At 42.7% G+C, this 24,538-nt stretch overlaps 2 protein-coding genes across 2 annotated transcripts in view; one reads left to right on the forward strand and one right to left on the reverse strand.

The window, feature by feature from the left end:
* The window catches only part of cftr (CF transmembrane conductance regulator), a 33,944-nt gene extending 18,614 nt beyond the window's left edge, over nt 1-15,330 (reverse strand). Inside the window, exons 1-11 of the mRNA XM_070972802.1 lie at nt 15,022-15,330; nt 13,362-13,472; nt 10,551-10,662; nt 9,278-9,493; nt 8,579-8,668; nt 4,700-4,863; nt 4,348-4,473; nt 3,465-3,711; nt 3,230-3,322; nt 1,795-1,971; nt 1,439-1,630 (exon numbers count right to left, since the gene is read on the reverse strand). Of these exons, the coding sequence (XP_070828903.1) occupies nt 1,439-1,630; nt 1,795-1,971; nt 3,230-3,322; nt 3,465-3,711; nt 4,348-4,473; nt 4,700-4,863; nt 8,579-8,668; nt 9,278-9,493; nt 10,551-10,662; nt 13,362-13,472; nt 15,022-15,074 (1,581 nt within the window). The 5' untranslated portion in view covers nt 15,075-15,330. The remainder of the gene's footprint in view (nt 1-1,438; nt 1,631-1,794; nt 1,972-3,229; nt 3,323-3,464; nt 3,712-4,347; nt 4,474-4,699; nt 4,864-8,578; nt 8,669-9,277; nt 9,494-10,550; nt 10,663-13,361; nt 13,473-15,021) is intronic.
* A 4,522-nt stretch (nt 15,331-19,852) lies between these two features.
* Nucleotides 19,853-24,538, forward strand: part of asz1 (ankyrin repeat, SAM and basic leucine zipper domain containing 1) — a 28,113-nt gene continuing 23,427 nt past the window's right edge. Inside the window, exons 1-3 of the mRNA XM_070971717.1 lie at nt 19,853-19,957; nt 21,251-21,353; nt 22,051-22,173. Coding sequence (XP_070827818.1) covers nt 19,853-19,957; nt 21,251-21,353; nt 22,051-22,173 — 331 coding nt within the window. The remainder of the gene's footprint in view (nt 19,958-21,250; nt 21,354-22,050; nt 22,174-24,538) is intronic.

The following is a 24,538-nucleotide window of genomic DNA, read 5'->3' on the forward strand; positions in this document are numbered from 1 at the left end:
AGCAGATCTGTAAAAAGGAGTGGGCCAAATCCCTGCTGCAGTTTGTGCCAACCTGGTCAAGAACTACAGGAAACGTTTGACCTCTGTAATTGTAAAAAAAGGTTTCTGTACCAAATATTAAGTTCTATTTTTCTATTGTATCAAATACTTATTTCATGCAATAAAATATAAATTTATTATTTAATAATCATACAATGTGATTTTCTGTATTTTTTTTTTATTCTGCCTCTCACAGTTGAAGTGTACCTACGATGAAAATTACAGACCTCTCTGTTCATCCATTTCCCCACTGTAGATTCACAATAACAAATAATTTTACTTGGCAATTTAGATTTCAAAATTTCTGAAATTGGGTTAAATTATTTTTGGAGTTTAAAATCATTTATGTGCCGCATGTTGGACTTTCTGAGCCTGTTTACACACCGTGTGTTTTTTAAAATATGCCTCAGTGTGTACAATGTATCGAAAAATATCACTGACATTACTTTGATGTACATAGCATCATATTTTTCTGGATGTGAACCATTTTTGTTGAAATCAGTCAACAGTCAGTCACAAACCGAGGGACTGTCCACAGCTTGTCTGCGTCGCTGAGAACCAACAAGCTCATATTCCTTCCCAGTGACATAACCAGAGATTTCCATTATTCTGCTGAGGGGATGTCAGTCAACACTGATGAGAGCACGAGTGTGTGTATGCGAGAGGCAGAGAATGTGCAGGCATGTGTGTCTTTGTGTGTCTGAGGGACATAATGGGGACCGGGGAAACCTGAACCCTCTTGACGCCTTGCAGAGACCCTAAACAGACGACTGAGCACAGAACATCAGCAGGAAGCTAGCAGAGAGGAACCCGAGAGGGAGAAGAGTTTGTTTGTCTGAAGTAGCATTCAGTGACACTTTCTGCTGCTGCTGCTGCTGCTGCTGCTGCTGCTGCTGCTGCTGCTGCTGTGTGGCACTGATCTGTTGTCGTCCACTGCAGTGCGATCACTTCTTTCCAGATGCATGGATTTTCTTTAAACATGAGCTAAAAACATCACTTGCACCCAAGCCATCATGCGTGAGCCTGAACTCTGCATTAGGTCATATTCTGTTTGTGTGTTCTGAACACTCATGTGGTCCATCTGCATGTTCAGTGTGTTCCAAATGCCTGTGTTTTCACCAAAATATGGGTATTTAAATTCTTCTTCTTCTTCTTCTTCTTCTTTTTTGGATTAATACAAGACTTTCAGGCTCTTTGACCATGTAGACCAGACTGCTTAGAGGATTATCCTGCAGGAGTGTCTTGTTGCCTCTTGAAGTGATTATATTAAGTGATGTTTTGTGGTGAGTTTAAACTACAGATGAGCAACAGCAGCCACTGAGGCTGAACAGACCTGCAAACATCCACTTCATCTGCAGAACTGATGACGTAAAGAAGAAGGGAGACAAAGTGAAGGTACCTCCTCCAGCTGGCAGGCCTTGATGACGGAGGTGTAGCGGTACTCGTCATAGGTCAGGCCAAACAGGATGTTGTCTCGAATCGTCCCCGGCATGATCCACGAAGTCTGCGATGAGAAGGAGATGCGACCGCTGTGTCTGATTTTACCCTCTGATGGCACCAACTCTCCCAGGATCATCATGAGCAGGGAACTCTGGAGGAAAGAGGGAAAACGCGGTTGCACTTTATCCAACTACATTTTTATTCTGAGACATTAACTCAGAGAAACCTGCTGCAGGTCAGCATGCAGGGTTTCAGAGCATTGCAGATTCAATGCGAGGATGACGATGGGATGATGAGATGATTTCTCTGCCCCACCTTCCCCGAGCCAGTGGATCCAGCCACCGCCAGCATCTTTCCCTTCTCCAGGCACAGGCTGATATTTTTGAGGACAGGTGTGACGTAGAGGTTCGTGAAGAAGAGGCCTGGGTCGCCATTCAGGTGTCCGTTTGCTTTGTTCTCCTGCTTGATCTTCTCAAACAGCTCACCAATGCCCTGCAGAGGAGTTCAGATGATACTGAAATGTATCTAAATGTAGAGTTTTCATCTATTTTTTATGTACAAATTCAAACTAAATGATTATTATTAGAGACTTCACCTAATCTCTACTCTTCAGCACAAATATAACTCCCAGATTTTACTTTTCGGACAAATAAAAACAAAAAAATGACAAGCCTCAGCTACACTGTACTGCATTATATCAGTTAATGCTACACTGCACTGTACTGTACTACAGCATGCTATTATACTATGTTCTGCTATACTAGGGTGCAGCTCCCAAAGGTTTGGTGCTAAAGCTCACAATGGCCTCATTTTACCTCGTCTGTCAACGCCTCTGTAAAGATTAATGCCTGACACATCTCACTGTTAGAAATGGGGGAACTCTGCTTGACTCAGCGGCTTAATCATTGACCCCTGTGGCATTTAATGGGTCACTGTTCCTCCAGTGTCGGGACTCTGTGATGTTTGTTCATGTTTGCCTGCGCGATTCTTATTCAAATGAGCTGACGTACACGCTGTCAGCTGTAAAGAATGGAAACACCCCTCCCATTCATCTGCGAATGGCACATTCCAGGAAGAGGAGAAGGGAAGAGGAGAATCTGGGAAATAGGTGATGAACGTGTCTCCGAATCTCCCTTTAAGATTCAGAGTGTTCCCAGCAAAGGCAAAGTTTGGTGACTACACTGGGATAATTAATTATGCAAAGTGAGGGAAAAAACCCCAGCTGGATGCTGGTTTTCTCACGGTGTTGGGTGGTCACCGAATCACACCTGTTAGACTAAGTTTACAGCTTCTGCCTATACATAAGATTATACCTCCCACTCCCAGAGATGGCGAGGAATTAACTTTTATACCTGTAATGCACGGTGGGTTTAGGGGCTGTGGGCCTCATACCAATGTTGACATTTGAGAGTCAGATAATATTCTTTGTCTCTTGCATGTCATTCAAAGAAGTCAGGGGCAATTTTAACTTTTGGAGCGATGGAACTGTTTTTGTTTACCTGTGTGTGCTGAGAAAATATGTTCCATTCATTTCATGTTGAATATAAGCATTTAAGAATCATTAATGATCATCAACAACTGCTAAAAATGTGGATTTCTCCTGTCAAACCATGCGAACATTGAACTCAGTGTTTATTTTTGGTGTTATGTGACCTAGTGGAGGAAATGCAACGGTAAACATACAGTACTTGGTTTACATGTCCAATGACATTAACTCTCACATTCAGCTTTGACAAACAGATGGACAAACCTCGTCCCAGGATGCAGACACGTTGACAAGCTCCACCTCAGTGGTGGTCAGGTTGTACTCCAGCACTCTGTATTCCTCCTTCATCAAGAATTCCTGGAGAAAGCAAACCAAAGGCAGGTTCATCTGTATTATATATGTATTTATTACATACTGCTCAGTCCTGCAGAGGGCTGACACTAATCCTGACACCTTTAGATTGAGTCTGTTGATCTCAACACCCCCCCTCTGAACCCACCTCAATCTTTTTGACCAGTGCCAGCGTGTCGTACCACATCTGGATGGATCCTGGCAGCTGGCGGGTCAGCGTCATTCGCAGCACCATGCAGTAGGAGGCCGTGGTGAAGATTCGCCGCAGGATGATACCTTTACTGAGCGCATGTGGCACGATGGCGGACACGATGACCAAGATGGCGGAAAAGAAGTACGAGGCGCTGTAGAAGTAACGCAGAGAGCCGATCTTCCTTGTCAGCGTCACCTCGTCCCTGAGGAGGGAGGGAATGGAACAGAATTGCATAAGTAAATGCAAATACGTAATAATGGTACAATAAAGTATGTAAGTGCTGATTTGTTGATTGTTGACTTACTCTACAAGTGATTATACATTTGTCATATCACAATTTATATCAGAAAAACATTGTTAGAGAGTAACTAACACCCAAAAGGTATTTTGGCTAACAGCGTTTCAGCTCTTCATGCTAATACTATCAGGTAAATGTTAAGTCTTGGTGGCTCTGTGTTAGCTCTGATACTTATCAACATATTTCTGCACCATGACACCAAAACTCTTTCCTCTATGTTTATTGTACTTGTCAATAACAAAGATCCTGATTCTGGCTGAGACAGCCGCCGGTGACGCCAGCGTGGCTCTGGTGGTTGACCACATGTTTTAACATCTCCCTCTCAATTTTAGCACCAGGTTGAATCCATTTCTGCCATCCAGTGGAGCCTTTTCAGCGTGATGTTGGCTGCGACCAGAGGAACGCTGCTTCCTTCGACACTAGACTCTTTCCACATTTTTAAATAACCAGCAGATACATGAAGCAAACATTACTAAACTTAAGTAAACTTGGGTATTTTCTGCAGGAGAAGTAAAGCTGTTGTGTGTTTTGGTGTCTTACTGCCTGATGTTCTTGATGATGGTCTCCATTACCTCCTCCCAACCGTACGCCTTCACGGAGTGGATGTTCTCCACGATCTCTGAGGTGAGAGCCAGGCGGCGGCTGATCATCCCTGCTCGCTTCACCCTGTTTGCAGGACGCTGTCATGAATTAACAACTTACAGCAGCATCATACGTGCACGTAAGCAGATGCTTGCATGTGCACAAAAACGTGGACTGTGTGTGCAGATGCACAGACAGGTACACAGACACAGCAATTGTATTTCTGAAGCTTAATGAAAGAAAGATTAATGTGTATGTACTAAATGTTTTGCTCTATAAAATGAATGGACGTGTGGTGGTGTTTCCCCACCGGTGTGGTCCCATCTTCTGTGTGAGCCAGGCCTGGATGATGCCCAGCAGAGTCAGAGCCGCCAGTGCGCAGAAGCCATTCACCTCAATCAGCTCCCAAATCAGACCCACACACAGTATACACTGCAGGGGGGTGATCCACACAAAGTGCGCCAAACCCAAACTCTGGAATAAAAATAAACAGCACATAGGGATGACATTAGTGTACACAGGGTACCTGGATTATGACTTTGACTGGAAATGACTTAGACGGTCTCTTTATTGATCCCAATTTAGGAAATTATTTTGTTGCAGTAGCAATTAAACATACAGCAAACACAGGATGTATACAACAATTATTTAGAAAAGTAACAAAAAATATAAACAGGAATAAGTATAAAAACAAAAATATAACTCAGTAAAACTATATATAGTCATATAATATGTATTATAATATATAATACATATTATATAATATCATAGAATAAAAATACAATATAACTAAATACATAAACAGTATTTACAGCAAAAAAAATCAGCAAAAAAAATTGTGCAAGTAGAATTTTGTGCAAGTAGAAGATATATATGTAAAAGTAATTTGTAAAAACACAAGAGTCTGAGAGATTCGTGGATTAACTGTTTAAGTCTCTATTGTACAGTGTGATGGTTCGTGGCAGGAATGATTTCCTGAAGCGGTCCTTTTGACAGCAGAGCTGAAGCAGTCTATTGGAGAAGGAGCTCCGCTGTCTGTCCATGAGGTGGTGAAGAGGATGTTCAGGGTTATCCATGATGGATAACAGTTTGTCCAGTATCCGCCTCGCCACCACCTCCTCAAAGGTGTCCAGTTCGCAGCCAATAACCGATGCTGCTCCCCAGCACACTGCAGCAAAGAACAGTGCACTGGTAACAACAGACTGGTAACAGATCTCCAACATCTTGCTGCACATGTTGAATGATCTGAGCCTTCTCAGGAAATAGAGTCTGCTCATCCCCTTCTTATACATAGTCTATCTGTCAGGTAGTCAGTAATCCAAGAGATTGAGGGCACGTCGACTCCCATCACTCACAGCTTCTTGCCAAGGAACAGCTGCTGAATGGTAATAAATGCACTGGAGAAATCAAAGAAGGTGATCCTCACAGTGCTGCCACAACAATCCAGGTGGGCGTGAGCATGCTGCAGCAGGTGTATGATGGCGTTGTCCACACCCAGATAGGGTTGGTAGGCGAACTGTAGAGGATCCAGTGATGATTTCACCTGCGGTCGGAGGTGGGCCAGTACCAGCCTCTCCAGTATCTTCATCATGAGCGATGTAAGGTCTGTAGTCGTTGGGGCCAGATGAATATTTCTTCTTTGGGACAGGAACTATGCAGGATGTCTTCCACAGCACTGGGACTTTCTGCAGGCACAGGCTCAAGTTGAAGAGGTGTCCCAGGATCATGGACAGCTGGCTGGCACAAGTCCTCAGGACTCTGGAACTAATGCCGTCAGTGCCAGCAGCCTTGCCCAGGTGCAGCATCTCCAGCTGTCTTCTTACCTGGCCGCAGTCAGGTAGGGGATGGTGGATGGGGATGCTGTGGGGGATGGTGGGGGATGTGGGAGTTGAGTCCAAGGGGGGGATCACCAGCGAGGGTTGAGGGTTGGAGGGACGTGTGAAGGGGCGGGGGGCTGTAGGGCCACTCCTGGCTGTGAGCTAAATCTGCTGAAAAAGCAGTTTAGCTCATTGGCCTTCTCAAGGTTACCGGCTGCTGGTCTGTCTTTTGCCTTGACCCCGTGATCTCTTTCATTCCTGTCCACACATCCTTCACTCTGTTCTGCTGGAGTTTTGCCTCCAGCTTCCTCCTGTAGGCATATCTGCTCTGCCTCAGCTTCTCCCTCAGCTTGTGCTGAACACTACTCAGTTCTTTTTTGTCCCCTCACATGAAAGCTTGTTTTTTCTTGTTCAGCAGACTCTTCAGTTCACTGGTGATCAAGGGCTTGTTGTTGGGGAAGCAGCGTACAGTCTGTACGGTCTGTATCTCCGTGCCTTCGCCTTTCATTTGGCTCCGGCTCTGCAGCCCCGACGTCATCTTTTCAGCTCGTCTGGGACTATAATCCTCTGTCCGGGCAGCAGCGCAATCAGCTGCTCGCGTGTGTAGACAATGTCCCCACCCCCCTCTGTATGGCCCTCTGTTACAAAGAGTGTAAAAAGTAACAGAAAGGCCACCAAAAATGCTGTAAAACTGCACGCGAGCATCGTGACAGAGTTTCCAAAAATGCAGTAAGAAAATAGAAATGAAAAGAAACGTAGAAAAACACACTAAATGAACAAAAGACCAACAAAAACGACGGAGCAACTGCAACAGGCTGCCACCTAACACAGCGCCATCTTGCTTAAAGTTGTTCTGCTTCTGACCCTGACCAGGTAGGTCAAAGGTCAGGTTCAGCATTGTTTTCAGTATCATGCACTCACTACCTGAAAGGGGGCTGTGAAAAGTTAGCAGAGGACAGCAGCTGCAGTCAGCTCTGATCAATGTAAACATAACAGAGCCAGAGAGTCGTGTGCATCAAGGGTGAACAATTAACTATGGTACCAACAAACAGAGAGTGTATTTTTAGCCGTATTTTGGTGAAAACATGAGGGTTTGGAACAGCCTGGGCATGCACGAAGACAGAACAGCATGTGGATTATACTATGCTAAGCTATTAGAGGAAGAATCTCCTGTTAAAATAGGTCAACAAAAACACTAATTAGTAACTGCTGTGAAGCTGACTGAAGGAGTGAGTGTGAAATACTAAAAACAGACTGCATGTTTTCTGTAAGTGACAAATTCAGATCAGATTCTTTAAAAACCTGCAAACAAAGACCCATCTCAGCCACTGTGGACAACAGTGTCCACACACTGAGACACACCTTCATTCACCTGAGTCAGGTGAGTGCTGGCTTTACCGCATCCAGTCAGCGCTGTGCTGACTGGATGAAAGTGGAATGCAGGTGAGAAACTCTCAGTTCTCACCTCAATAAGCTCCCTTTCATCCCCTCAGCCACAAGGGAACCAGCTCACACACAGACCAGGTGACCCAAACCAGTCATTACAGCGTGAGAGAGAGAGTGCAGGCCGAGCCACATCCAAGCCGGGTGATAATTGTCTCAAAGCAGGTTGCAGAGTGTTTCCACATTCAACATCTCAGCGGGACTCAAGGCACACACGCACACACGCACGCACACACACGCACACACACACACACACACACACACACACACACACACACACCCTCCAGCTATGTTGTCGTGCATAATCAGGAGTGTCTTTTTCAACACTGATTCACAGTTACAGGACACTCAGGCACACACACCTAATTGTGTTTGTTTGTAAATGTGTCTATTGTTCCACATCTATTGTCCTCTAATTGTCCGTCAGTGTGAAGGTGTTGGTGCAAGCTGTCAATCTTCTTGTCCCTCATCCTGCCTGCGGAGACAGGCTCTTTACCTCTGAGTGGAAAACTACTGCACTGTGCCCTCAAATTGATCTGATGTTTGCACCCAAACACCGGGATACAATTCACATCCAAAGGTCAGCTTCAAAAGTTCTTATTAAAAGCACTTTCTGCACTTCGAAAATCTCCACTGCACTCCTCTGGTGTCCTGCAGCATTTGGTACACTAAAATCATAAAATTTTTAAATTAATATCTTTCTAAAAAACATGATTTCACATCAAGTGCAGATGATTGTTCCATTTTTCTTCAATTCAACATCAGTTGGAGACCAGAGTTTATGTGTCTTTCAAGTTGGTTTTAACCTGATGGTTGAAGATCAAACATCTGCATTCCTTGTAGCTGCAAGACTTCACCCAGAGATGTTTATGGGACAGTAAAATGCTCAAATACATATGTAAGTTCAGAAAACGCTCGGGTTTCCTCACCTCATCCAGCTTGTTGAGGTGGGTGGACATTAGACTGACCAGCTGACCGGTGCTGATCTTATCCAAAACTCGGCTGGATAGCTTCAGGGTCTGAAAAGGTCAAAGGTCAGGGGTTAGCTGGAGCACAAAGCGAGAAAGCGAATTGGCTGAGAGGAAGCCGGTGACACGTGGCCACGCTTTGACATCAGGCCGCAACGCCCCCCTCGGCCGCCTCTGCCGGACGTCCACATGTGAGAAGCTTTGTGGGAACGTTCAGTCGCTCACGCCAAACGAGCCAGCTGAAGTTTCTGTCTGACATCAACATCAACAAAAGCTCACACACAGCTGTATGACTATCTTATCGGCTGGGTTGTTTTGTACCAACACCTGGTTGTTACAGCAGAGACTCCAAGTAGCGAGTGTTTGATTCATGTGTAACCAGAGATAAATGCCCACAGTGCCGACAGCTACAAGTTTTCAGAGACTTCACAACATTTCAGAGGCAATTACTGCACTTTTTACTCTCATTATGTTGCAAACTAAAATTGAATGATATAGGAATATTCAGCATCCCTGCCGTCAAGAATAGAAAAAATGTAAAATAATACATTTTAGACAAATTGTCAGAGAAAGCTCTAATAAAAGGAAAAATTGTCTTCACCTGTGACGACTGACAGGTGAGTCTCAGTTCCATAAACACACCCTTTGCTCCCCTCTTACCTTCTTATATATGAGGCTGAAGAGGGCGATGCGGATCTGCATGCCCAGGTGGTGCAGGCCAAAGATGGCAGGCTGAAGGAGGAGGAAGCGGGCAGTGAAGAGGAGGCAGAGGCCCAGGGCCAGGAAGTATCCCTGGCTCCGCTCCGGAGCATGGAACGGGTCGAAGGAGGCGATGATGCGACCCAGAAGCTGAGGCTGCACCGTCTTGGAAGCCTCCTGCACCAAGAAATGGGGCGATGAGAGGAGATGAACTGGTCTGATTTAATTTTACAGTAATAACTCTGACTTTTTCTTTCTGAAACTGGTGCCATTGGAGCAGGTAAGAAGTCAGCTTCTAATCAATGATGGCCATACATGATTTCCTCCAACCATGTCGCAGTGCATGTCATCCATAATCACAATTATTTGTAAAAAATCCTGGCTTTTAAAACACAAGAGCAATGTCACACAGTTCAAACAGTGTGTGGATCCACATCACGAGCATGTCCAATAAGCCAAGATGTCAAATATAAGAGGACATTAATGTCACAATTTCATATTTCACCGTAACAGACAGATTCTGCTAAATATTTAAGAAAACCAATCAATCACAAGCTCCTTTGCCTTGTTCTAAGAACCTTCCCCAAAGTGTTCCTGTTTTTCCACACAGCCTCTTTAACATCTAACAGGCATTCTTGTCATCATGACAACAACCTCCAACTGTACCAACTGATGTATCGGCCACTGTCACCACCTTCCCATAAGTCTCGGACAGCAGTGCAGTTTGCGACACTACGATGCAACATGCTTGTGATGTTTGTGCGTCACTGCGCTGCAGCTCAACAGGCCCTCACCACCACAACACCGTTAACAGGTCACACGCACACACACATGCACGCGCGCGCACACACACACACACAGGTGGAGGTAAAACCACAGTGTGTGATTGAACTGTGGGAAGTTTTAAAACTGATGTCGCTGTGACCTCCAGTACTGTATTTCATGTTGACACTCAGTATCATTAAATGTGATTTAATGTGAAGTTATTCAGTGGTTTCAGGATTGTTCATTGTGTCATTATGAGCAGGATGGATATGGATCTCAGGCAGCATGCATTCAATGGAATATTACAATTATTTGTAAACTCAAATCAGAGCTTCAAAACATCCCTTCAGATCTCCTCAATTCAAATTAAACAAACCCAGCCTCACATCAAACGTAGATTCATGTGTTTATGTTTGCAAATCAGTGATATAATCCATCACGCAGAGTTAATGCCACCCGACAGACTCACCCCGAGGTAGAGGAGGACGCCGAAGAAGGCGAAAGGGCCGAGGAAGCAGCGGGCCAGCGCTCTCATCAGCCTGGGCTGCTTCTTGGCTGACACCACCTCTCTGTCCCATTCTCTGCAGGGAGGACAGAGTTACAACACGGTTTAAGAGTGGTGCAGGCGGGATGACGAGTCACACATCCACCAGCCAAATGCCAGCAAAGTCTGGCTGCTCTATTTGTCTGTGACTGCTCTGGCAACAAACCACCTGCTGTCTGGTTTTTCAGTCCTTTCTTCACTTTGGCTGGTGATTCAGTCACAGAATGAGAAGATAAAGTGTGTTTAATTATCTTCAAGTTCTTTAGCCGTCGATGCTTTGTTTGAAATTAAACAGAAAAACATATCAGGGGTAAAATGACTTCTAAAAAAGAAAATTTGTCTTATTTCTCTCCAGATCTGACGATTTATCAGAGTTCAGTATTTTCCTTCTGGTAAACAGGGCAAATCTTCAGTTCACAGAACTCTTATCTACACTGAATCACAGCTTTATGAAGTTTTACAGATTTTTCTACAAATACTTCTATTATATTGGCCATTCCGGCTTAAAGTTTGTTCCCCTTGTTTCAGCCCTGTCAGATTAACTTCCCACCACTGCTCTTGCGAGCAATTACACCTCCAGTAAGTGGCTGCATTGTTCTCTGAGGGTCATTTATAATCGGGATGATTTGGCTAATAGTTCAACGGTGAGTGATGGGAGAAGACGTGTAGAAGGGAGGATGAGTGAAGAAGGAGATGGCAGGAGGGGAGAACAATAAAGAAGACAGAGATAAAAACAAAGAGGACAAAGTCTGAAGAGTTTGAAGAGGTAATTATATCGTGAAAGTCCTGAAGGTCTTAAAGAAGGTAAAGATGCATTCATACATTCATTGAGTCATGGCACAGCACACTCAGATATACACACTTAAAACACTACATGGTTTGTCTGGTTCTTTTCTTAGATTTCCTTCCAGCTCTTGATGTGTACAGCTTTGATATCCATCCCATGCCAGAAAGGTTCACTGAACTGAACTGAGCGGGTGATGAAGGGGCTGATGGTACACAGCATGCTTTACTGGAAGGTAAAGTTCACATTCCCAGAAGCCTCCACTCCTTGCCTGATGGGAATAATGAAAGCAAAATCACCCACCACCGCTCATTCATCACCCGGTGGGTGCCGGGCTCTTTCTAAAGGTCGACACCCTTGTACATTAACTGGCTTGTTGGCACCATTCAGCGTGACATGGGCCCCTGGGTAACCAAGAGGCAAGGCCAGTGTGAGCCACTACTGTGGCTGTTCAGCGAGGGAAAACATTCAAATGAAGCATTAACATCTAATTTCTGCTTTAAGAGAAGAAACACAGATGTGGCATTTGCTCAGTGAAATAAGAACAGTGAAGAAAGGATGGAGAGGAGCCGAAAGAGAAACGGATAAAAGGAAGAGGGCAAAGAGAACAGACAGGATAACTTCTTAAGTTTGGATACCGAGAAGCTTAAATGTACCATTTCAAGTCAGGACAGAGAGAAGAGGAATATAAAAAAACACATTATGTTGACTGACATGCACACTACTGTGTCACTGTGTGACCGTGACTGGGCTTCAGAAACAGACAGATTGAAGAGTAAATGAGTTAATGAGAGGGAACGGGGTGTATGGGGGCCTTGGAGCAGTGAGGAAAGAGACAAAGGATCATTTAATTTGAGAAAAGAAAGCGAAGGCAAGGAAGACGAATTGAAAGCAGAGCAAGAGGAGTTAACCTTGTCTGTCATCTGCTGCCTCGCTGTTTGTTTAGCACACACACGTTTAGTTTATGTCAAGCCCGGTTTAAATGCCAGCCCATATTTTAACTTGGCTCTGATGGAAGGACGGCTATTGTAAACACACGGAGGGCATGGATGAAAAACATCACAGGTGCAGACTTTTTCCTCAAATTCATCCACCATCAGAGGATTTCATGATGTCACTTCATGTACACTGTTAGATGCTACCTACAGGTGTGTTTATGATGGGGTGGATGCTTGTAGTTTATACAGCAAACAGTTACATACAAAGAAATGTATGTGCTGTCAGTACATGTACATGTCACGTCAGCACTTGTAGATGCTGCTCAGTCAGACATTTCCTGCACTTCCCAGAACCAGCACCAGCTCCTAAAAAATGGGCTTGAACTCACTGCACTGAGCTGTGAGCTGTAAATGAAAGCAGAAAACATCACAGCAGAAGCAGTATTTTCTGGCCCAGCCTGCGATAACTGAGCGTTGGTGCAAAATGGCAGCTCTCCAAAGAACGTTGTCTTCGTTTGTGAGGGACTGATGTCAAAATCTGCCGTTTGGTGTTGATGTTTTAAATTGATGACTCGTGTGTGGGTGACACACTCCACTGAAGATGCAGAAAACATATTAACATGTCACATTGCTTGTGTTCAGCAAGCTGCCGATGTGAAAACTGCAACACCAAACAATGAAATGAACCCTGAAATGCTTTTTTAACGTGTTGATGTGGGTCAGGATGCATGTTTTCCCTCTAAGACAGATATAAGTAACTTTAGGATTATGGTATCTTGCTCCCCAAATGACAAAAAGTGCCAGGAAACGTCATCATGCTCCACCACAAGAAACCACACCATAATGTTACCTGATGTGTCTGGACCCCTTTTGCCAAACTGTCATAATCAGTGAATCAGGAGGCTCTGCTCAGTTCTCCCAAAGTCCAAATCTGTTAATGGGTCAGTCTGGGTTACAGCATCACAATTACCAGTCGGTGTGTTCATCAAGAAAACCAGAGTCCGCTTCACAAACCTTTCGAGTCTCTCGGAGAGGTTGTCTGCCAGATCAAAGGAAGGAGCTTTATAAACATCTGCCAGCTCCAACTTCTTTCTGAAGCCCTTCCTCAGCAGTGGTGACGTCCACCTGCACAAAAACCACAAATTAGACAGACTGTTGGGCATCAGCTGTTTGAAGCTGGGGCGCCTCCAGCGAAAAATGTGCGTGCACCTGCCTAAGAGTTTACAAACAGACAGTCAAAATCTATTTGTGTTGATACACATTCACTCTGTGCCCTGGGACAGGACGCCTGCAGCATCTTAGTATCCACTGCTGAGAGAGAGTGTATGTTAAACTCTTACGAAATACATTTTTAAATTAGGTGAAAATACATGAAAGATGAAATTAAACGCATTTGTCTCTGTGTGTTAGCAGACAAACCCTTGAAAGCTGGTGTGGAGTGTCTGGAACCTTTAATGCAGCCTGGTGTTAGCTGTAATAGATGTGATCCCTGAGGTGTCACAGTCAGACTAATGGCAGAGAAGGGAGATTAAGTCAGATGTTTGCCGGTCCCTGTGACTGAAACAGTCAAAGAAAGGCTGTGACATACAGCAGTTTACATCATCAGGCTTCTTTTTTTCTACAGGACCGGTGATTAGTGGGAGCAGAGGGGACCTATCAGCACACTTTATCCTGCGTTATCCTTTTAAGACGAGGATACTCAAATGTCTCATTAATGGTGCAGAGCAAGGATTGGATGGTAACCACATCAATTCTGGTAAAACCACAGTTAAAACTCAATTTCCTTTCTATGCAACAGTATTTCTCAAGTGTAGTACAACATATGACATGTGGTAGTTTTCTCATAAAAATACTGGCAATAGCATTTTTATGGCATTTAGTGTTTTTATATGTGCATAATGTGCATATACATAGTTGTTTTTCTATTCTATATCCTGTATACTTGTTTATCTTGACCCTTCTGTGCCACTGATTTTTTTTTTTTTTCTTTTTTGTAATACTGACAGAAACGACTTAATTTCCCCAGTGTGGGATCAATAAATAATATTATCCAAAATAACTTAAGGACATCAGGCAGATGTAACCATAACCACACATTGAACCCCAACCTTAGTGTTTCAGAGTGACTCTTAACGCGCGCCCACCCCACCTGGCAGAACAAACTCCATCGACCACAACTCACATTTTGCGCACAGGTTTAAACGGTCAGGTGCGCATTTTACACAGAGAATAAACGAACAAGTTCCGACTCAGTGTCACTTTTTGGGTGAAATAATCTTTTTAATCTCCATTGCAAACAAGACACGAGGACGGTCTGTGACAGCATCACAGTCACGCTTCTAAGGCGTCTCTTGTGAAATAATTAAAATAACATGGATTTTAATTTCTTCACAAGAGACAAAAAGTTTTACATTTTATTATTTCTGTTCTCCAGACACGCTTCGACAGAATAACCAGCAGCTGAGAATTGGAGCACAATATTGATTCCTATTGGGTGATTAGTTGAAACATTTACCCTGTGCGGTGTATAAAGAAAAGGCTTACAGCTTTATTTCTAGGGATTTTTGCTCATTATGATTTGGCAGCAGTGAGGGAATAAGAGCTGCGTCTGCGCCTTTCCATCCAGAGAAAACTGCAGTTCCTCACGTAAAAGACGTAGACAAACATGTCTTACCAAAAGAAAAACTTGGAGAAGAAGTTGGCATCTTCCACTGGTGACTTCTGCATCCTAAGCGCGCCGCCAGTTTGCTTTGTCTGCACCTGAGTCGTTTGCGTCGTTCACATTTGTGTGTCCCCTGAGTGGCTCCGGTCCCACAGACAGGGAGAAGGTGCTCGCCTGTTTTATCCTCCACTTCGTGTCTCTGATGAATGTGATTGTCACTGATTAGTTGTCTTCTCCCCAAAACCAAGACTGGTATCTCTGTCTTGCGCGCGTCTCCCTGGTCTTCTCTGGTCCCGCTCGCTCCGTCCGCCTCTTGTTGTTTTGCTCTCTCGGTTAGTGCGACAGTGAGAGGACAGTCCATCCTTTATGAGCTCGCCAAAACTTTCGGAGACACACGTCATTTCCACGCCGATGAGCCTCAGGTTGCATATTGTGGCAACAAGCTGGAGAGGTAAGGCCAGCTGATCCGAATGAGGCCACTTCAGCGGACAGATATTGATCCATATACAACACCAGGCAATGCTTGGAACAAAGGGAGTCCAGAGCTCCATACGGGATTTTTCTTTTTTTTCTTTTCTTTTTTTTTTTTTGCACTTCATTCAGAGGAAGTCAACTTTCTTGAATAAACTCCCTTTTGTAGTTTAAATATGTAAAACTATGCATAATAAATGTCTCAACTACAGAATGCTTCCTAGAAATATTCATGTTTATCTCACTTTGCAACTCCTTGCAGTGAAGTGTACAATCTTCACATCACTGATATGTGCAAAAAAACATTTTCAACACTGGGAGATATTACTTGCAGCTTTGAAAACCCTTAATCTGCAGAAACCTATGGTCCCAAACAAACAGAAAATAATTAGGCACCTCATTTGTCAAGGGAAACAAGAAGTTGTGTCATGTACATGACAAACATCCCAGAAGCTGCTGCAGGTTGACTGAACTGCTTCTGAATGCCGAGCTGTGGCATTTTATCTCGCTCCAGTCAGCTGCCTCACTATCATTCACAAAACAGCAGAAACAGTTCAGGACATCTAAATGAACTTGAAACTGTTCTTTTTTTATCAGTTTCAGGCTACACACACAGTTTCAGGAGAGGGAGGATCAAAACCTCCAGACGTTCCACAAGGGAACAGCGATAAAATGTGAAGATGGTTGGTTACTGAGGATATCAACACATAAACTATGTCTTATCTTCTCTGTCAGCACTTCGACTGCACTGAGACATAGGCTGGGTGAATCTGATGAAGAAATATACATTAAGCTCATATTGGTCCCCATCATTATCAGCTGTTTGACTGTGAAGCAGCAAGGCAGATGACCTGTATGAGGAAACAGGTAAAGTGACAGGTAAAGTAATAATCCTATGAGGTGTCTGAAATACTTATAGTATGATGGGAGAAGATGTACATGATGGTCAAGAGAGCAGGCGTCATGTGTGGCACTGAACACGCTGACCTGCAACTCCACCAGTTTCATTGAAAACACAAAGACGTGCACAGACTTGTGTGCTTAATCAATGCAAAATCAGATTACTATTGCTGAACTGATCTGTAGGGTTAACATGCTTCAGAATATTAAATATGAAGATCCAGATTGTTGTTATATTTGAAAACACACACACAAAAAGAGATGAATAAGATAGAGGAAGGCTCTGGTAAAGTACAAATTTGGCTTCAATAAAAGTTAATAGTGCCTACAATAATTCTGAATACACAAAATTTTTAATTGAAACCATAAAATGAAATGGTAGAATCAATCCTTGTTGCTAAAACTGAGCAGAACACGTTTTCCCCATCTCGAAAATCTAACCCATGGCCGGGTTATTGAGGGATTTAATGAATTTAGACTTCTGCCTGTCTCTCCTGCTTCTTAAAAGTTTATTCATATCCTGTAATTATCTCTGTGACAGGATAACAGTGAGCCTGAGCTTTATCGATGAGGAGAATCACATGAAATCAGACTGTTTTTTTCTAACTTTGCTAACTTTCCTAGGGGAAAGAGGGACCTCTACTGGACATTTACTGCCTCTGCCGCCAGATAAGATTTTAGTCCAAATACGTACACATGGAGTTACAAATAATGATGGCCTTTGAGCTTCATCAAGAACAAAAGTTAATGACTGAGACAACTGATCCACAATTTCTATTAGATATGTGCTGTATTATACGGAAGCCCTGAAAGGCCATGGATCAACATATTTTTTCGTTCCATTTTACCGTGATGACGAGATAATATTCCACTGTTTTATCGTTATAACGGGATAATATTCAACCATTTTATCGTGATAACGACATAATATTCAACCATTTTATCGTGATAACGACATAATATTCCACCGTTTTATTGTTATAACGAGTTAATTTTCCGGTGAGGTAGGATGTCAAATGAAAGACTGTTAAACAGCCAGATATATTATAGGTGGTGATGGTCATACCATACTGACGCTTCGGAGCGGAAACTATAAATTATAGGTAATTGTAATTTTATCAATTTGCAATGAACTCAAGACTGTCCTGCAACAGTGCAGCCATGGGAATGACTGCCAAGTAAAATAAATCAATTCATCTTCATAAATGCATTTTCGTTCATGTATTCATTCATATAAATAAAATTTAGATTGTTTTTAGATTGTTTATTGTATTATGGGTATGTAACATGACAATACAATGGAATCTAATATTACTTGTCAAATGTTCATCAGTAAATAATTTTGTCAACGTTTGAATAACTCATAATGGCAGGGGAACAATTGCTTTCAAACTATTGCAATGTTTTACCAAGGTAAGGGGCAGTGGACGTGCTTGTGAACACGAAGAGGGCAGTTAATTTGATTGTGCAACTTAAGGACTTCATTCATTTTACTCAGAAACAAAGTATGCCACATTCCCCTCATTATTTTGATGCAAAGCACAAGAATGCCTCAGAATGGATGAGGTGTTGTTAGTGTACCCCAAATCTTTAGCACACAACAAACACTTCACATTGGATTAAAAGAAGAGACAGTGAAAAATAAAGTACATTGCATAACAAACACATGTAATAATGTTACTGAAAGTGTACTTATGTACTTATTTTATTGGGAGAGATCAGATCAAAATGTTCCCACACGAGGGAAAACTTTCTCTTTCTCACAGGCTCCATCAAAATAAGCACCAGTATAACAAAATGCTCCTCTATGTCACACACAAACCAACAAATCGCCAACATTAACCCACGAAGTATGAGCGGATCCATTACGGTATATAAATCGCGCCGATACTCGAACCAATTCCTGAACCAGCGAGGCTACAAACGTCTCAGTGACGTCATTCGCCCTAAACTACACAAGCCTCGATACGCGCTTCATTAAACACTTCCGGGATTTCTCGACACACGCTCCGAAGCGTCGGCGCGGTACGACCCATCACTAGTTGTGTAGCTGCCATCAGAGCCAACTGATTTAATCCATACATTCATTTCAGTTCATTCAAATCCATTAATAATTTGCATTTTAAAAACAAGAATAAGTTAAGGTTAAAAATATTAAAAATGTTTTGTTGTTTGCCATAAATGTAATTAAAATATGCAGACGTCTGAACGAATGTTAAAGAGCTTCATGGAGGGGCAGGTTATAGTTGATTGCAGCACGCTCCGCTGCCACGCGTCGGGAAAGCACCTGTAGAAAGGAGGAAGATGTCAAGTTAAGATGCTGATGCTAATTGTTTTGAAGATCTGTAAGATGACGACCTGCCAAGACTTGAAGTGTACTGTTTTCTCCCTTTGAGTTAATGCGGCCAATGAGGTATGTGCTGTATTGTTTGTTGCCGGGTTATGTTAATTAATGTCGGTGTAATGAATAATTGATTGGTAGCGTCAGTGTGCACAGCCAGGTTACGTTTCAGTTTGTTATTTTTGGTTTAAAGGCACATTTGTTTTGAGGTGTGTGAATTATAAAAGCTGTCTTATGTTTGTGAGATTTCTTTTAATATCTGTTCTCCATGAGAATATTATTTTTATTTAAAGTTTACTAAATTGACTTTTATGATTTCTGTATTTTGTTTAGTTCTCACGGCATGCTTGATACGAATAAATGCCTGTTGACAAAGAACACCTTGTGTCCGTGAATTCGACTGAGGGGGAGCTACAAGTTGTGTGCACGATGTTATTTTTGAAAACGGAGGGGCCAAAATATCCGTTTTCCAAAATACCCTGTTACGTGTAAACGTAGGGTTAGTGACACATTTTAAGTGTTTTATTGGAAAATATTAAACTGTGAACCAAACAGTGCAACCAAACCACTCACCTGTCATATTAACACCCTCAGAAGTAACTGCAAAAGCCAGCATGTGAATCTTGATATTTTCTGTTCCCCTTTTCTTCCTTTTTCAGAGTAGCTTCTGGACAAACAAGACATAAGCATCGACATTAACGAACAGAAAAATAAACGCTAGTGCTAACTAGCTAGCATAAATTACCATAGAGGCACTTATGGCGGCTGCAGTGTAACCTATCAAGCCGGCTAACCGATGATATTAGTTTGCTTATATTGGCTAATGTACGACAGCGTGCAGCGCTTTATAGTCAGTTTCATATAACGCTAAGATTTAAAATAGTATGTGAAATGTTTCTAGGCTAATTTTAGCTAAATAGCAAATGTTTGTGTTTAACCTTGCCACAGCCGATGATTTAAAGATTGAACTCTCTACTAGAAACAAGCAGACACACTGTTTGCCGTACGGTCGTTCGATACTCTGGTTGGCGTGGCTTCGTGTCAAACTCCGCCCACCCACGGGCTGCAGTGACGCGCTTCGGGAACACCGCTCTAGGGTTTTGTATGGTTAGCAAACGGCTAAACCATATCATGGACAGCGCCCTTGATTACGCCTTCCCGGCTGGACATGAAAGCGACGGCAGCTGTGATGAGTGGGACATTGGGCGCTTGGATAAAAATGCTTCTTGCATCAAGGTTGACTTGAGAAACCTTTTCTCAAATTTTTTAATGCCAAACTTAGTAGAGTAGAACTAGGCGATAAAGTTAGCTTGCAGCAGCGAAATAACTGCGGCTCACTAGTACCAAACAAGCTAGTTTTAGGGTGTATTTTAAGTAACGTTAAAGTTCGCAAGCCAACACTCCGCTAGATTGCTTGTTTTGCGTCAAAGCGGAAACAGGGGCCCCTTGGCTTCCATAAAGTAGTTAAGACAGAGTTTAAATTTAATTGCGTGGCGAAAATTATGAGAAAAGCAGCCTTTGCTGCTCTTTCACCCTTTATCTTCACTTGCGGTGTCGAAGCTGCATGCAGAAAAGGAGCACAAATGTCGCAAAGCAGAGCGCGCTTTTTAGCGTGTTCTTATGTCAAGTTCTTATGTTTTAAATGGTCCAACTAGCTCTAGCAATGGCTAACACAGACATATAACCTTAAAAACTTGACTACGGAGTCATTTCTGGTTTCCAGAATTTAATTTAAATCTGGATGTGGAAGATGAGAAGCTTAACAATGTAAAAATCTCCTTTGTAAACGCTCCTCCTCTCCTTGATTGATTGACACACTTGTGACTCACTTGCCAACAAACACTGTTTACTAATTCCACCCTAATTTGCATACTAATTGTAAATCCATAGACGAAATTGTCAGCATGGGGTTATTTTGGACACCATTGCCCCAGAATGTAATGCACACCAGGGACAGAGCAACTTCACATCTGAACATAATTTAAACTAATTATGCAAGTAACGGGGGAAAAAAGTATTAAGTCTTTAGAAAAAGACTTACCTTTGTCACCATGTGCAGGTGCATTTTCATCCACAGATGCCATTTTGTTCTTCTACTAATTTAGAGCTGAAATTATGAAATTATTTGTTATTTGCACCCTTAAAATATTTACATTGACAGTCTTAAGAGTAGTGCACAGTAATTACTGTGTACAATTAGTTTGTACTGTGAAGTCCAGACATAGCGCATGTAGTATAAGTAGTATAACATACCTGGTACTTGCACAAATTTACCTTCTTTGCGTTCACGTTGGACACCTGAAAAATTCAGTTACTTGTTATTGCTGCCTTCACCTAATGGCATAGATGTTTCCGCTGAAAATGTGTACAAGTTCAGATAATATTCATTTCTGTATCGCTCTAGTGTCACTCACGCAGGTGGCACAGGGTCCATATAATAAATCTTATTTTGGAGTCATTTGTTTCCTATTCTCTCTTTGATTTGTTTGTTTTTCGTGAATTCATCCTGATTCTTCCCTGTTGTCACAGGATCTGGATGCTGGTTCACCACACCCAGAAGATAATATGTCCACATTGAGAACAGCCATCAGTCAAGGAGACATTGGGACTGTTGAATGGCTGCTGGACAATGGCAAGTACTTCATGGTTTACTTTAAATAGCAATTGAAATATATTATGCTGCATGTAAGAACCACAGGTACAAACAGATATATTCTTGTTCTTGTGTCACGTACAAGAGGATCATGAAAATTTGTGGTTTTCGGGATAGATCCAGTTTTGTTTGTATGAATGTAATTCAAGCCATCATACAAGTTGAAGAATGGATAGAATTACTTTATAATAAAGCTGGTTTGATTCCAGTGTGTGACCTTTGGTGCATGTCATACCTCTCCCTCTCTCCCTATCTCCTGTCTGCCTAAATAAGAGAAGTTTAAGATAAGAATAAGATCATTTTCTTGCATGAGGCCTGTTGTCTAATAATCAGGGTTCTTGCATGTAGTATGTAGGCAGCATTGTAGAGACGGGTGAATGCTTAAATTGGTGGAGGGACCAAACTTAAGAGTTGAAATTTACCCACATTTATCAAGCAGCTGGTGGTGATTTCTCACTCTAACAATCACCCTAATTGTCAGAAGGTGATTTGCCAAAATCAAGCGGGATAGGAAAAACAGAAGTTTGAGCAAGGAAGTTTAAAAAAAAAAAACAAACGAAAATAACAGGATGTGTTTTGTGTATGTATGTGTGTGCTGGAGGGCTTTAGGCACAGATTTGCTTTTCATCTAATCATTTCATTGCCTCGCTTAATTTGATCCTTTTGGTGTGGACAGGCATGGACGTGGAGACCAGGCTTGGCTTTGATTGGACTCCTCTGATGTATGCTGTCTGCGTGGCTAATTACAACCTAGCCAAATTGCTATTGGACAGAGGGGCCAGTGCCAACTTCAGCAAAGGTCAGACCAATACGAATCACTGTGTTTGAGTGGGGGTTTATCTTGTCTAATCACTTCTCATTCTCAATTAAATCATGGAGGTAAGGAGAAAATCTAGTCTAAAAATGGGGACAGTGACACCTAGAAATCCTAAGCTTAAAAATGACCACCTCTGGATATGGTTCCTCTGGACGGTTACCTTTTATTTGAATAAAGACAAGTTCTCTATTATTTATTTGTTTACTTTGTAGTATAATGGTAACCGACACTTTCCAAGGTCATGTCCTCAAGTACCACGTCAGGTTGTCAGGACTGACTACATTAAACTGGGAGGTAAGACAGGGGTGTTGTAGAGAGAAAACTGTCAGAGGTCATCTGTGTCTTTTACAGCATTTTGGTGCACAGCCTCATTTAGTTCTCTGGAGGTTTTTGACTCAATATGGACAGATTTAACAGCCTATCACAGAGGAGAAGAAACATGACAACAGCCAGTCACTTTGTTCTGCTGCCTGTGTGGGTGCTTTTCATTCGGTATATTGGTCTCCTCGTCTCCTCCACTCGCTTCCTCTCCTCGCGTCTTAGCTCCACCCAGCGAGGACATGAAAGAGGGATGCGAGGAAGAGACGTGAGGACGGAGGAGAGGAAACTCCGAAATGAAACATTCTCGCTCCACAGCGTCAGTCCGAAGCGACGTCAATTACTGATGACGTTTGCACAGCTGTAAAAGCTGTAAAACATGATATTATGGTCAGATCTGCAGTCAGACTGTTCTACTCCTGATTGCTATTGATGAGGTTTCAATTATATGCTGTTAGAGGCATAACAGAGGATTAAAGATTAAACCAACAGCCTTGTAGCCTTGCTTTAATATACCGTAATATACCAAGAATTTTCATTAATTTCTTGGTGACAGATACAATTGTTAAAAGGACACAGTTGAAACAAGAATCAAGATTACATTTGTGAAGATCTGCTCCCGCCATGATTCAAACGTGTGCCACATACAACACGCCCCTTAAATAATAAAAGACTTCCGCACAGGCTACACCGGTGTATCGTCACTCTGATCCCCTTCAGAAGCCTCCTCTCTCCTCGCTCCTCGTCTCCTTCAGGTGCATTTAAGCATTTGGAAGATCCTTCATCATGGCGGAGGGGAAACAACTTCCGGGTCGATGAAGGAGAGAGGAGACGAGGAGGCACAATTCAAAGAAATGAAAAGCACCCCCCGTCTCTGCTTGCTGTGTCACTTCCTGTTTTCATGAAGGTGGAGCTGAGCTCCTCCACACACTGAGCGGACATGACACAAACTTTAGGATATATGTCAACAACCACAATGCTCATTGCACATTACTCACGTTGCAAAAAGGAGACTGCATGAGCAATTGATCAAACACCTGTTGAAAAAGCAGAGCACAGAATTGCAGAAATGTGTCGTCTTTGGCAGCTCTGGCCGCTGCAAGCTGCTGCCCCCTCTTAATCCACAGCTGGTGTGTTTTACACAGCAAAGCTCGTTATGCTTAAGTGCTAAAAATGAACTCACGTAATCTTCCAAAGATGACGTCAGTTCAATGGAAGTGATTTGGACAGCTCAGGAGCTACAGCGAAGTGCTAACACAGTGTCGGTTGGCGCCAAACAAGAAGGGAAACACAACAAATCTTTTCCATCACCTGAAAATGTGCCATCCCAGTGACCACACCACTGATTTAATGACTTACAAGACAAGCTGGTTTGTATTATTTTGTCAAGGCAGATAAAACATATTTTCAAAGATTTTACATTTAGATGTTAGATATCACAAAATTTAAAACATAGAAACACAGGTAAAAGCAGAAATGACTGAAATTCATTCTATTTTGCATTGGTATCATGAAGTGTAGGCTCCACTGATCTCTCTGTGATTCCTGACCCACCACCGGTGGGAATAAAACGAGGGCAGGTACAGCAGGTTGATGAGGAAACATCATTACATTGCTGCCTTCCAGGCTTGGACATCAAACAGCCATACCTAATCCTCCCGACAGTCCTGTTGTGTTGGTGTTGAGCTGTCCTTCCCTGTGGCACCTTTTTTCAATTTCCTCACCTGTTACAGCCAAAGGCCAGGGGACCACTCGGGCCTCTGCACCAATACTCTTCATCTGACATTACTTAATGGTGATGACGCCAAAGAGGAACTCTTGCAGCACACACCGCTGATCCTTTGAATTGTTTTTAGTTTATGCACGCTGCACCCTCATCCCAAAGCAAGAGAAACTGAAGGCATCCGTTGGATCGAGGTCAGTCTGGGTAAAATAAGCACGGGGATGAGCTCTTCCATGTTAACAAGTCTGCAGTTAAATACACATAAAACTATGAATCCTGGTGTTAAAAACTGCAGTTACAGAAAAA

Source organism: Chaetodon trifascialis, chromosome 10, assembly GCF_039877785.1.
Source record: "Chaetodon trifascialis isolate fChaTrf1 chromosome 10, fChaTrf1.hap1, whole genome shotgun sequence".
Lineage (NCBI taxonomy): Eukaryota > Metazoa > Chordata > Actinopteri > Chaetodontiformes > Chaetodontidae > Chaetodon > Chaetodon trifascialis.